General features: G+C 39.5%; 1 protein-coding gene across 3 annotated transcripts in view; it reads right to left on the reverse strand.

Annotated features, from left to right (window-relative positions):
- PARP8 (poly(ADP-ribose) polymerase family member 8) overlaps positions 1 to 14,652 on the reverse strand; it is a 128,852-nt gene that overhangs the window by 9,238 nt on the left and 104,962 nt on the right. For 2 of the 3 annotated variants that reach the window (XM_086479036.1, XM_086479037.1), the window contains exons 15-21: positions 12,169 to 12,261; positions 5,082 to 5,207; positions 3,509 to 3,574; positions 2,170 to 2,237; positions 1,767 to 1,815; positions 833 to 945; positions 599 to 671 (exon numbers count right to left, since the gene is read on the reverse strand). In XM_086479036.1, the coding sequence (XP_086335162.1) occupies positions 599 to 671; positions 833 to 945; positions 1,767 to 1,815; positions 2,170 to 2,237; positions 3,509 to 3,574; positions 5,082 to 5,207; positions 12,169 to 12,261 (588 nt within the window). The remainder of the gene's footprint in view (positions 1 to 598; positions 672 to 832; positions 946 to 1,766; positions 1,816 to 2,169; positions 2,238 to 3,508; positions 3,575 to 5,081; positions 5,208 to 12,168; positions 12,262 to 14,652) is intronic. The other variant, XM_086479038.1, reaches the window with a different exon arrangement.

Here is a 14,652-nt window from a genome sequence, read left to right on the forward strand (position 1 = left end):
GCATCCTGGGATCCTCCACGGTATCATGGATGGAGCTCTGGGGAAGAGCTGTCAAAACCATGCTGCTAAAATACTTGGAGTTACAGCTCCTCAGTCCCTCTGGTACTGGCTATTTTACTCTGCACTAGCCGTCTCCTGATGATTTAGTCTGAGAAAATGAAATGAAGTTTGCAATAGCTCCCTTCTGGCCAGTACACTCATATTTCCATTCTCAAGGAAACCCGAGGAGAAGACAAGGTGCTGTAAACACTGTTCCCCTAAATCTAGTATGCTCTTGGATCCCATAACATGGAGGTATTTTATGTAGCTCTAAATTTTAACTCCAAGACTGCTTTAAAGCAGTACCGAGCTAGGCCTCCTGGAGGTGCTGCTCTGCAATATAAAACAAACACTGATGCCAGCAATGGGATTTTCTAGACATTATTTAATTTCAATTGCATCAGAAAAGCCTCTTCTCCAGGAAGCAAAAGGGTATTTGAAATCATCTCTTTCTTTCTACCTATATGACTTCCAGAACTACACCCTGTGAAAACCTGCCTAAGCTAGTATATAATCAAGCATGATAGGTTATCTAAAGTCTATTCAGTCTACTGTTTACCTGCAGCCTTGTATTGGAAGCAACAACTAAGCCATTCCTCAGGATGGAATGCCAATTTTCAATGTGTGAACCACTGAAAAAAAGGAAAAATAAAGCATCAAAATCCACAGTGTAAAATGCAAAACGAAATCAGTAATCCTTTAAAACAATAAATTCACAGCTGTAAACCTCCAATGGGAAGAACAAAAAAATAGCATGGCATTTTGATAACCTTTGATCACTATATGTACTCACTGAAATGCAAAGGTACTTCCGTAGAGATTTTTAGCAGCTCGGAAATTGGATTCTTTGGCTGGTGGACTGCTGAGAAGTAGGAACTGGTGGGGAGTGTGCATAAACTTTAGTTGCTGTAAAATACAACAATGTCCAAGTGAAAAGAAGTTGATTAACACAAAAGCATTGTATTTCCATAATGTTTGTTCTTAAGATACTACGCTGTTTTGCACAATACATGACTGCATCTAAATAACCACATGAACTAAGTTGAAATCAGTCTCATTACCATAGTTTTTACCTGAAATCAAACAATAAAAACGTCCTTCAGTCCATGAAACATATGGAAGTTTCTGAAACAGATTTCAGCCTAACACAGCTCTAGTAAAGTAATTAAACTGAACAATTTCATCACGGTGTTCTGATCAGAGTTGGCTTTGAATTAAGGTTCAGATTCGAAAGTTGCAGATTACTATGCCCTTAATCAGAGCATCAGAGGTACACACACTCAGAAATTAATCTCAACACCTTCCCTCTAAAATTAAAGAGCCATACACTTTTTGAGGTGTACTTATATGTAGGTCTCCTGGTACATCATGTTTGTGTCCATTGCTTTCTGTACAATTCTGTACCCAATATTCTACATGGCAAGAAAACAAATAGTGAAGTTATTCTCACCCAATCTCAGATGACTACAAGGTAGACACTTGTATTTGAGCTACTCACCTCAAATAGGCTTTTTATAAGCATTATTCCTTTGACCTGTTTTAGATATTCACAACACGATTCTATGAGTCATGACCCAAAACTGCCTATTTCTCTCCCTTGTCTATTAATGGAGTTCATGTGACTAGTATAAATGTAGACACCTACATTCAGCTAGGAGACTCACACCTAAAATGCTAACACGAGCCATGAGAAATAAGAAAATAATAAAGAACCCACTGACACTTACCCTATTCACCGGTAGCTTCACAATATGCGATCTATTACTAGATATAACCCTAAAATAAGAAATAGTTAGATGTATTAGACATGGTAACCAAACAGAACTTTTATTTTAAAAATGTATTATGAATGGCCACCACAAAGCACCCAGATGCAGGCCTTTGAACCTATCAGATGGAAGACTTGACTAGAAAACTAGATCAGAGGCTGTACAAATAAGCTGGAATGTTTCCAGTGTCATCAGAGGGCCCAGATGAGGTCCAGAAACAGTCCAGAAACACCTGCAGTTGCAAATGTCAACCCTGATGTTAATTCTTAGAATGAGTTTATACCAAATTACACTGGTGAAGTGATTTTTCATTAAACTTGGTACTTTTAAAAATATCAACTCATGTGAGTTAATTTTATACCATTGTAGAAGAGGATGTGCAAGTGGGTCTTGTTTATCCATCTGCTTCTTTATTTCCAAGTAAGGTGCCTAGAAAAGAGTAATTACATTCTTTATTTCTAGTTGGAATCATAACGTTAAATTTTATATGTTACATTGCCCATGAGTTCATCTATTAAAACCAATACATGGTACTCATTATTAGCTTTAAACCATAGTTTTACTGACATTTAGTGTTGTACAGTTATAAATGTGTTTTGACAACAACAGGAATTAATATAGCAATTATTTTCCCTAGAGTAAAATAATAAGCATGTAATTAGCATAAAAATGAGTATATTATAGCAAACATTGGTGATCTCAGGGAGAACAGCAGAAGACATCCATTTATGTTTGTCTCTTGGATTTAGAAATTGGACTGGAACTTCGCAAAATTAAGTCCCTCAAAATACCCCAAGATAATCCATTCCATTTGTTTTAACTGTTTCATGGCATAAACTGGTAAAGTAAAACACTGTATCTGCTTATAATCCCTTTGAAAACCTTTCTTTATTTCAATCACAGTGCAAAGTGCTTCAAAACTCTGCAGTCCAAGAACCACTTTAACATTAAAAAAAATCAAAATGGGTGTTATTTTTCTTTTTTAAAAGACATTACATTAAGTAACAAAAATATGTGAATTTTCATTTTAAATAGATTTTACTCCTCTCTGTACACCTCGTTCTTCATTCTAGAATCTCAAAGTACTTTACGAATACATATAGAGTAAGATTTATGAACTCTTGTGAGGTATATTTACATAGAAGTTGGAAAAGCAATGTACATGGGAGAGATTTCAATAACGAGTTATCATCAGCTGGGCTGTTTGGGAAAGGAATTGTAACAACAAACATAAGTACAGCTATCAGATTCTGTCCCACTGTGAATACTGAGAAATCATTTAGTAGTAATCCCAACAGACTCAACCTTCCAAGTCCCCAACCATAATGACCAAGTGTTTTCTTATAATAGAAATAAAGCTATCATTCAGAACACTGTCACAAAAGCAATTTCTTTTGTTTTGGAAATAGAAGACCCAGTCTGGCTTTGGTATTTCCAGTAATGCAGCAGTGATTATCTCGTTACAATGCCCCATTCTGCTTATTTAAACTTCCAAAGATCTGAGTTCTACTTCACCACTTTTATTTGACTGCCATTATAGATACACTGTTTGTTATTTTTAACACACATTTTAATATTATTACAGCTCTACAGGAAAGACAGGATACTATTGACTTTGCTACTTATCATAGGCAAGAAATATAAACATCTTCTCAGTTCTAGAAACAGTGATTAAGTTAGGTAAAGATTTTTAAACTCACCTGTGTCATCTCTCTAATCGAAGTGATACTGTCCAATGCTTTCATGACTCGGTCATAATTCTTCTTCTGATGTAGCATAAAATAAGTAAATCAATTAAAAGAATATTAGTCTTAGGCTCTACAAAAAACTGAATTTTTTGAGTGTGTATAAAACCAAGGTTCAGCAAACCAATCCTTTCAAACATTTCTAAGCAATAGCTTCCTCCCACCTCACACTTACGACTCTCATTCATAGTCCAGGAAAATTCTCTGGAAAAAATATTATCATAGTGGTTTTTCTTTGAGTTTCACTGGAATCTCCAACACACTCAAAAAACAAGCTCACTTTTTAAACAAGTATTTCTAATTAAACACAGGATCGAACAGTTATTTGGACAACATGCTATTAAGTTAAATAACGCAGTGACCAAATAGATTTTAAATAAAATGCTAAATAAACAGATGTCTTTACTTTCCTAACAGCTCTATAAAACATCAGAGGTCCTTCAGTTGTCCCTCTGACTCACCCTGATCCTTGCCTACCTTCTGCTTGTGAACCGCTACCAGATGACTCCTTTCTGAGTGGATGAGCTTAACAGTCCATGCTTCACCAGCTCCATGTCACGTCACCTTCAGGAGCTTCACTGTTTCCCATCTTTGGGTCTTGCCAACTTCTGCCCATGGGCTTTCACTTTGCCCACACTGGCAAGAAGCTGGGAGGAGGCGGTGTGGGTCCTGCCAGCCCAGGGGCTCTCTTCAATCCTCTTCTGGTGTGACCCACTTTCATATTGACTCATCTGCTTCAAACTCCCGCCTTGCCCAGGCACCAGACTAGCTGTCTCCTCAACAGCCCTCTTCCAAGCACCTCCTGGCAAGTCTTTCTTCCCACATGCTACAGAATATGCTCACCCCTTCCTGAGGAAGAACTATTGCTAACTGGCCTTTGTCCAGAAAAAGTGAGATGTATCCCAGTGCAGGACATCCAAAGTTATCATTTATGCCCTTAGGGATGGCTCAAGTGACATATAGTAGTTCACAGGTTTTTGAGGGCTTCCCTAAGAAGCAGTATTGGCAGACTAAGAAGCAAGTAGTACACACACAATTCTTTACTTCAAAACTGATGCTTGTACAACACTTGTCTCTTATGGCAACATTTGATATGAAAAAAGGACATTATTGTTTGCAAAGAGAAAATAAGATGACAGCAATAATCACTTTAAAAATAAAAAGTTGAACTGGAAATCTCTTGGTTTACATGGCCTACACCTCCCAAAATCTATCTTTCTCTTTGCGTCCAATGTGTACACTGACAGAAAGACACTTTAAGAATATAAAATTTTTCATGTAGAATTTGTACCCTAAAATACTTTCTTGGCTTCAACATAACTTTGAATGCAACTTACAGTTTATACTCAAATACCTTCTCAGAGACAATTAAAAAAGCTACAAAGTTCTGAAAATAGTCACATGCCTGTGCTATATTCTGGAGCTGTATCTCTTATGGTAAAGGAGACTCCTCTGGAAGAAGGCTTTGCTTTGAAATCTCATGCATGACTAAAACCAAGCTATGACATAATGAAAGATAACTACGTACCCTGGGGTTAAAGGCCAGCATCTGAGGATCATTAGGATCAACTACAGAAGGATATGGCTCAAAAATGACAACTTTCCTAGGTGACTCTAACGCAGACCGACACATGGATACTAACAGATCAACCACCTAAGGATAAAGAAAAATATTTATTCAATATATGTACTTTCATACTGTATCTTCCAGTCTGCTTTTTTTACACATTATAGTAATACTTCATTGTTACCTGTATTACCTAAACTGTGTTACCCACATGACATAGTTTAGGACTGAAATTTTTCCATTGACCTCAACATTGGTCCTAAATGTATTAACGTGTCAAATACATTGCTTGCAGTCCTGCTTTCTCTTGTGCACATGTGTTAATCCCTGGATTAAATTCTTTCTCTACGGAAATGAAGTTATGCTGGATCTGTGTATCTCTGCACAGTAGTTGCCAGTGAAAAATGTTGCTCAAGAACAAGGAAGGGTTTGTGAATCTGTACCACTGCCTGCAGTTTTCCTGAAGACTGTAATCACAGAAACACTTGTAAACATTGCTTCTGCTAAAGACAGAACAGTGCACTGATTTAACAGTCATTTGCATGGCTCATACTGAGACAACCTCTTCCTTCCATCCTGTTGCACGAAATTACAACATGGCTTTGAAAATCTATGACTTCCAAGATTTCACCGTAAGATCATGCATGTGAACTGTCAACAGGCATGTATTCTTATATAGGCACATATACAACTTAGCAACAGATTTCTGTATAATTGTTTCAAAATTTGTAATTCAGAGGTTACAAACAGAATACAGCAATCAGAAACCCAAGAGAGAAGGCAGCTTTCTCGCAGCTGTGAAACCTAACTCCAGCTTGTGATGAAATCCAAAGTTGCTACATAAAAATGTAGCCGCAAATTGTCTCATCTCGTTTCTTCTGCGCTTTTTGAAAACATTCCTGTGTGAAAACAGACTTTTCCAGGAAATAAAGGAAAAGCTAAGATGAGTTGTATTTAGTAGGCATCCCTGGTTCATCCGACAACTCCACATGGATCAGATCTCATCTCACAGCTCAAGCTGTTCTAGAAGTTTTTATATATCCGCCATTGTATCTGATCATTAGAGGAAAAAAATGATGGTCCTTTAGAGAAGCAGAACAAAAATAAGTACCATGATGAAAGGGAAAAGGAACTGTGCTGTGGTGAGTCATACTGTTGCCATTCTCCTCCTCTGCTCCTTTAGCATGAATGGACAATTTTCTCCAACAGTTTAAAAATACTCTGTTAGTTCCAGTTACTAAATATCTCACATATATTGAAAAATTAAGTTATTTAAATAATGATCCTTTCCTCCATCGTGCTCTAATTACTTTCCAGTTTATAATACCTGTAAGTGAGATGAATGTTTCAAAACAGGGAATGTGCATTAGCATTTCCAAAGGAGACCAGGACTCTGCATATAGAGCCAGGTAAGCCAACAGGCCTGCAACTCTGTAAATGTGTTACCATGGAATTGAGCCTGAGTTCATACACTCTGCTTCTCACAAGCACTTTTTGGCCTCCTGTTGCAAAACACTACTAGGGAAGAGTTGTATGAGTCCCCAGATCTCTTAATATAGTGCTTTATATGCAACACAAAGGTGTTGCATATAAAGCAGATAAAAGCATATAAACTGCATATAAAGCAGTTGCATAACTGCTTTATAATTTGCATGATGGGACTTCGTCCTAAAATGAGCACAGTTCTTCTTAGAACACCATCCCAAAGCCACTCTTTAAACCAACTGTTGACTCCTATAGTGTTTCTCACCATGACACCCGCATATTGCTCTGACATGGAGGAATGTGCATAGATTAGGCTTAGTTACACCACTGATTTCTCTTGGGATCATTGCTTTGAGCTGATGGAACACAGAGCAACTCAAACTGGAAGATAAGTCTAATACAAACATTATGACACAAACTTGTCTATGCGTTCCTTAATAGTAGGAAGTGCTATGGGTTTACTAAATGTGCTTATAGGTGGGTCTGAACTCCTCCTCCTTAACAGTAAGTATTGAAGTATGTAAGTAAGGTTTAAAATATTTTCAAGGAGGACAAGATGACATTTGCTGACGACAATTCCCTCTGATGACATCAGTCTCTCTCTCTCTTTCCCACTCCCCATAGCAAGTCTGAACTATCAACAAATCAGGCATTTAGTTTTCAGTCATTTGGACTACCTGACTAAAATAAGGCGAGGTGAGTTTGTACTTGAAAGTTTTAGAAAGTGCAACCACTTATTATTAAGGAGAGGCCATCAGAATATTGGGAGTGACAAAGTAGGGGTGTGTACCTTAGGAAACCAACTGAAAGCACAGAAGGAAAAAAACAGGATGTGACTTCTAATCATGGGAACCTACATTTAGGCTCCTTCACTACACAAAATGATTTGGAGGAAGATTCATCTGACAGAATGTAGAGATTCACAATGCGAACACCTACCTCTTACTAGTCAGCCTAGGCTCTCTTTATAATCAATGGAGAAAATAACCACTGTGCTGACAGTCTATGCTGTGATTCACACTATCCTAAACTAATGTAAAAAAGAGATCAGATGAATCAAACCCTAGAAATGCTGAATTCTTACTGCAAACAGGAAGAGGAGCTCAGCCAGATCAGATGTAGTGAGCTGGATGCAATGCTATCACTAGAGTGAAACTTGGCAAAATTTAGTCACCTAGGTCCAATAGGGCAATCAACAAAACTCTTATCTAACTCTTTCAAGCATTATTGAGGTAGTAATTGCTCCAGTACTCTCCAGCAAAGCTCTGTAGATGTAGAGATACTCTAGAGATCTAGAGCAAGCTTCACATAAGCCTGCGACAGCGATACTGGTATAAAACACAGAGTGAGAGCTAACCAGGACGGCCTCTCTTGTTGGTTGTCTTTAAAAAGAGAAGTAATGCACCATGGAATTTGTACCTAATTTCCCCATTTTTAGGAAAGCAAACTTCCAGCTCTTCAGAGGATTAGTCAATAGGACCCCTGGGAAACTGCCCTCAGGGAAAAGGGCACAGAGCAGAGCTGCAGATCTTCAAGGATGCTTTCCATAGAGCGCAAGAGGTCTCGGTCCCCAGGTGCAAGAAATCAGGAAAGCAAGGTAAGAGATCAGTACTAGTAAGTCGAGTCCCGCTGATCAAACTAAAGGGCAAGAAGAAAATGCACAGGCAGTCGAAGCAGGGACAGTTTCGTGGGAAGAGCACAGGGACACTGTCTGGTTGTGTAGGGATGGGGTCAGGAAGGCCAAGGCACAGCTGGAGCTGAACTTGGTGAGGGACACAAAGAATAACGAGAAGGGCTTCTACAGGTATGTCAACCAGAAAAGAAAGATCAAAGAAAGCATATCCCTCCCTGATGAGCAAGACTGGCAAGCTGGTAACGCTGGATGAGGAGAAGGCTGAGATACTCAACAACATTTTTGCCTCAGTCTTCACTGGCAATCTCCCCTCCCACACCTCTTGAGTGGATGGACCACAAGACAGGGACTGGGGAAGAAAAGTCCCTCTCACTGTAAGAGAAGATCAGCTTCATGACTACCTGAGGAACATAACATACAGAAGTCTATGGGACTTGATGAGATGCATCCCAGAGTGCTGAGGGAATTGGCTGATGTAGTTACCAAGCCACTCTCCCTGATATTTGCAAAGTCATGGCAGTCAGGTGCAGTCCCTGGCGACTAGAAAAAGGGAAAAATCACACCCAGTTTTAAAAAAGGTAGAAAGGAGGCCCCTGGGAACTACTGACGTGTCAGCCTCCCCTCTGTGCCTGAGAAAATCATGCAATAGACCCTCCTAGAAGCTACGTTAAGGCACATGGAGGACAGGGAGGTTTATGATTTGAGACAGCCAGCATAGCTTCACCAGAACCAAGTCCTGCCTGATCAACCTAGTGGCCTTCTATGAGGGAATAACTATATCAGTAAGCAAGGGAAGAGCTATGGATGCTCCAAGATAAAGGGGCCCAAGATAGTTGCTTTATATTCAAGGATCACTTTTTCCAAGCTCAAGATCGAAGCATCCCAGTGGGTAGGAAATCAAAAAAGGGAGCCAGGAGACCCTCATGGTTAAACAGGGAACTGATGGGCAAACTCAAGTGGAAGAAGAGAGACTATAGATCTTGGAAGGAGAGGATGGCTACTTGGGAGGACTATAAGACTGTTGTCAGAGGATGTAGGGAGGCAACTAGGAAAGCTAAGGCCTTCTTGGAGTTAAGCCTTGCAAGGGAGGTCAAGGACAGCAGAAAGGGCTTCTTCAAATACATTACAGACAAAACTGATACTAGAGGCAATGTAGGCCCACTGTTGAATGAGGCGGTGCCCTGTTGACAGAGGATACAAAGAAGGCGGAGCTACTGAATGCCTTCTTTGCCTCTGTCTGTACTGCTGGAGACTGTCTTCAGGAGTTCCAGACGGCTGAGGCCCTAGAGGAAGTCAGGATAAGGGAGGAGTTTGACTTGGTTGATGAGGACTGGGTTAGGGATCAGTTAAACAATCTGGACATACATAAATCCATGGGCCCTGATGGGATGCACCCACAGGTGCTGAGGGAGCTGGCGGAAGTCATTGCTAGACCACTGGAACAGGCTGCCCAGAGAGGTTGTGGAGTCTCCTTCTCTGGAGACATTCAAAACCCACCCGGACACATTCCTGTGTGACCTACTCTAAGTGATCCTGCTCTGGCAGGGGGGTTGGTCTAGATGATCTTTCGAGGTCCCTTCCAACCCCTAACATTCTGTGATTCTGTGATCTATTTGGACTTCTGTAAGGCCTCTGACACAGTCCCCCCTCCAATATCCTTCTCTCCAAATTGGAGAGATACAGATTTGATGGTTGGACTATTTGGTTGGTGAGGAATTGGTTGGACGGTCACATCCAGAGGGTAGTGGTCAATGGCTCCATGCACAGATGGAGATCACTGACAAGTGGTGTCCCTCAGTGGTCCGTACTGGGACCAGTGCTGTTTAGTATCTTTATCAGTGATATAAACAGTGGGATCGAGTGCACCCTCAGCAACTTGGCAGATGACACCAAACTCAGCAGTGCGGTCAACAGGCCTGAGGGGTGCGACGCCATTCAGCGGGACCTGGACAAGCTTGAGAAGTGGGCCTGTGTGAATACCATGTGGTTCAACAAGACCAAATGCAAGGTCCTGCACCTGGATCGGGGCAATCCCCGGTATTAATACAGGCTGTGGGATGAAGGTGATTGAGAGCAGCCCTGCCGAGAAGAACTTGGGGGAACTGGTGGATGAAAAGCAGGACATGAGGCAGCAATGTGCACTTGCAGCCCAGAAAGCCAATTGCATTCATGCCCAGAACCATGGCCAGCAGGTTGAGGGAGGTCATTCTGCCCCTCTACTCTGCTCTGGTGAGACCCTACCTGGAGTACTGCGTCCAGCTCTGAAGCCCCCAACACAAGAAGGACATCGACCTGTTGGAGCGTCTCCAGAGGAGGGCCACAGAAATGATCAGAGGACTGAAGCACCTTTCCTATGAGGACAGGCTGAGGGAGTCGGGGTGCAGCCTGGAAAAAAGAAGGCTTCAGGAAGACCTTACTGCAGCCTTTCAGTACATAAAGTGGGCTTATAAGAAAGATGGGGACAATCTTTTTAGCAGAGCCTGTAGCCATATGACAAGGCATAATGGTTTTAAACTAAAAGAGGGTAGATTTAGACTAGGTATCAGGAAGAAGTTTTTTACAATGAGGGTGGTGAAACTCTGGAACAGGTTGCCCTGACGGGTGGTAGATACCCCATATCCGGAAACATTCAAGGTCACGTTGAACAGGGCTCTGAGCAACCTGATCTACTTGAAGATGTCCCCGCTGATTGCGGAGGCGGGGGGGAGTTGGACTAGATAACTATTAAAGGCCCCTTTCAACTCAACCTATTCTATGATTCTTACTTTCATGTAATGTATGACACAAGTGCCTGAAGAAAAAAAACAAAATTCTAGCTCCCCAGAAACACAGAGCTGAGGTCTTCAGAGGACTTCAGGCTGAGGAAGACATGGGGCTTCATCAGCACATCTCGATCCATTTCTTCCAAGCTTACACAGTTATCCCAAAGTTTGGTATGCTAGTTGTTGCAAATATAGACATCTAACAGTCTTCAGACATCAGATGAAGAGCTGATGTTCAGATCCCACAGTCATGTTCTCAAGTGAAGAAGATGGTGCACACGGCTAAAGGTTTCTTCCTTTGAGGATGTGCCCCATATGTTCCTTCCTTTGAGGATGTGGCATTCAGACACTTAGCCGAACAGTTTATTTCCAGTGGCTAGACTCACTACTGCTAATTAAAGTTAACTGAACTGAATGTTTGGTCTACTGAAAAAAACATGTTGCTTACTATGTAAATGCACAGTGACATATGTGTAAACTTTTAACTTAAGATCTTAAAAGTATCTTAAACATAAGATCTTTTAACTTTAGAATTTACTGTAATCTATGGTTAAATGGTGATTTGGAAACAGTTTACAATACTTTAAGACACATACAAAATTATGAAAGAAAACAACAATATGGTTTTAACTAGATTAATAGCTGAATTTAGAGTCAGGAAGCAACCTTACATTAAATTCCCAATCCTTAAGAAGACAGAAAAAACCCCTATGTAGTAACATCAGTAAAGACTTTCCCACTGTTATTTAATGATCAAAACAACAGATGCTCAGTGGATAGCTGCTTCCCAACACCATGAACAGGAAATAGCTTATTAATTGCATGAGAGTAGTAATCGCTCATTAGGTGAAAATAAATGGGAATTATCTCCAAATGACAACGGCTGCCTTTATTAACTACCCAGGTGACCTAATTGAATACAACAGAACAAGAAAACAGGGTTACTCTAATTACTTGGAAGCAAAACAATGGAAGCACACCATTAGTACCGTTTAAAAACACCATGCATAAACCAGTGTATTTACAGCTATAAGGGTGTACAAATAAATAATACTTATCAAACAGTACACATATGAGGAATACAAGGCAAAATAAATACTAGAAGAGACTCAGAAGACTGAGTATACTATAGAAAATCAGACATGTAATAAGCATTAGATAATTCTACCTGAGCCCCAGTTGCAATTTCATCAGCCGCTTCATTCATCACTCCTAAAGTTTGGAAAGCAAATACACAGAGCTCCCGTTCACAAACAGTGGGCTACACAGAGAAAGAAAGTTCATTATACTTTTGTTCTAGTTTTGGGTTCTTGATTTTATCATACAACAGCTACAAAAAAACCCCAAACACATTTAATGTCAATTTTTTTCTTCAGGTATTAACTGCAACATTAATTTACAATTATGAATACATGTCAATTATTGAGGATGACACATTAGCAAAGCATTTCAATAATCTGAAGAACAAGTGTGAAGAACTCTAAAACTCGCAAGTACTCACAGAGGCTAAATTTAGAAATCCAAACAGATTACAAAATGAAAATTACAGGCATAGTACCCAAATGTCCTTAACACTATCCTATCAGATTCTGAAAACTTCCTATATAATTAACGATAATGGAGAGCAAATCCATAAACTAATGGGGGCACACTCCCTTCATAAATGCTGTCGAGACTCACATGAAAATCTCATCTAGAAGACAAATCTCTTGAAGAAGCTACTTTAAATTTAATTTTTAACTAATTTAACAATTTAGTGGCAAACTTCAAGAACACGCACTATATTTTTATAGAATAAATACTGTATTTGGGAAGGCCACGTTATGAATTAATAAATAAAGGCACTTCCACTGTTTCTTCAGATATTAAAAAAATAATTAAAAAACCTTGCTGTTGAACTGTTTTTTTGCCTGTATTTTTGAAAAATTTAATTCATAATACCATCACAATGATCAAATAAAAGAACTTATTTAAATGGCATATTGAGAATTGAGTGTTCTGGCTTCATAAAGCAAATAAAGCAGAAACAAAATAGAACACAGCTTTAAGTAAACAGAATAGGCATGACTTCATAGGCTTCCTAATTGGTTACAACCCTTATAGCAATTCCTTGCTTATTTACTGAAAGATAATTAGCAGATCATTTTTTTAAAGGCTCAAGTAATGAAACACAGAGTGAACTGTTATAAGCATTCGAAATGAACAAACAGTTGAAAGAAATACAAGAAAGAAACACAAATTAAAACCTTCCTTAAAATTGACCTCAATAAACATAAGGCTTTTTTATAATGTTGAAAACAACCAAAAGTATTTTCTGGATACAATTTCTTTGAATCCATATTATTAAATCCTAGCTCACTGAAACTTAAAATGATCTTTGGTAGGCACTACTGAACTTTTGTAAGTAAAAATTCTGAGTCTAGCTACCACGATAATCACTAAAGCATTTGTAGCGGTACACTTTGAAGTTCAAGGCAATGTCTCTAGGAAGCACTTGCAGAAATGAAAAAATGAATTGAGCACACTAAAGAAAACACAACATTTAGCTGAATTCAGTTTCAGGCAAGAGCTTTGTCAGTAATAAGCATACTGCTGTATTTGTAGTCACTTGTTTCACAGCCCTTAAAATACTAATTTGCCGGGTTTCAAAGATTCAAGACTTCAATAAACATCTGAAAGCTAGTGCATTGACATATTCTCACTCCAGCTGCTTTACAAGAGCTATTGTCTTTCAAGTCTAATAGAGTGTCACTCATTTGATTTATTGTATCTGCTATGTTACATTGCATTAGGCAGCAGACGAAGCCTAACATGATCCAATTTGCTGTGCACCAAGCATGCTAGACAAGAAGTATTTATTACTTAGGTTTTCCACATTTACAAGGTGGTTAAATCATTTGCTTAGTTGGGGAAGTATGGTGGCACTACCACCTTGACTATCATAATCAACAGTATACAGACTCCCTTTTATTCCGGAGCAAGGGATTCCTCTGGAATAGCAGAGCAACCTAAGTTTAGCCATGCTTGCCATTAAGAAAAGCGTTAAGAAAACACTTGTATTTGACATTTTGTTTACAGCCTCAACAAAGTAAGTTATCCTGAGACTCAAAGATGGCAAAGGGAACACAGAATTTGTCACCTTTGCTCTCTGTCCCTGCCCTGCCCCCCATGTTGCGAACCCAGAAATGTCTGAGCATCTGGAAGAAGGAGGTTAGGAAAATGGTCATTGTTCCTATGTTTGACATTTGAAAGGCCTTTCTTCTCTCATGTGGACACTGGAGTTAATATCTTAAGGCTGGAGAAATGTAGCTTTGAGGACAAGCAAGACAGCAAAATTTGGGCTCTGAAGAGGAACAGACATTATTGTATGAACCTAGGCAATTCTTTTGATTTTATGTATTTGATGAACCTTTATGTCCACTGAATATTTTGGCTCTGCAGTCTAACGGGGAAAACAATCCAAACCCTGTAGCTACATGGACACTTCAACAGCCTGCCTTCATATATCCACCCTGGATGCCTTCTAACCCAAACTCCAGCCATTTCAAGAGCACTTCTGGATCCTGTTTCTGAAATTTGCCCAAATTTAACCAAATCAGATGGTTTTAACTTAAATTTCCCACAAGTGTCAAGTAGAGTGTTCCAAGAGATG

The sequence above is a fragment of the Leptosomus discolor genome, chromosome Z (assembly GCF_034619465.1).
Source record: "Leptosomus discolor isolate bLepDis1 chromosome Z, bLepDis1.hap2, whole genome shotgun sequence".
NCBI classification, from domain to species: domain Eukaryota; kingdom Metazoa; phylum Chordata; class Aves; order Leptosomiformes; family Leptosomidae; genus Leptosomus; species Leptosomus discolor.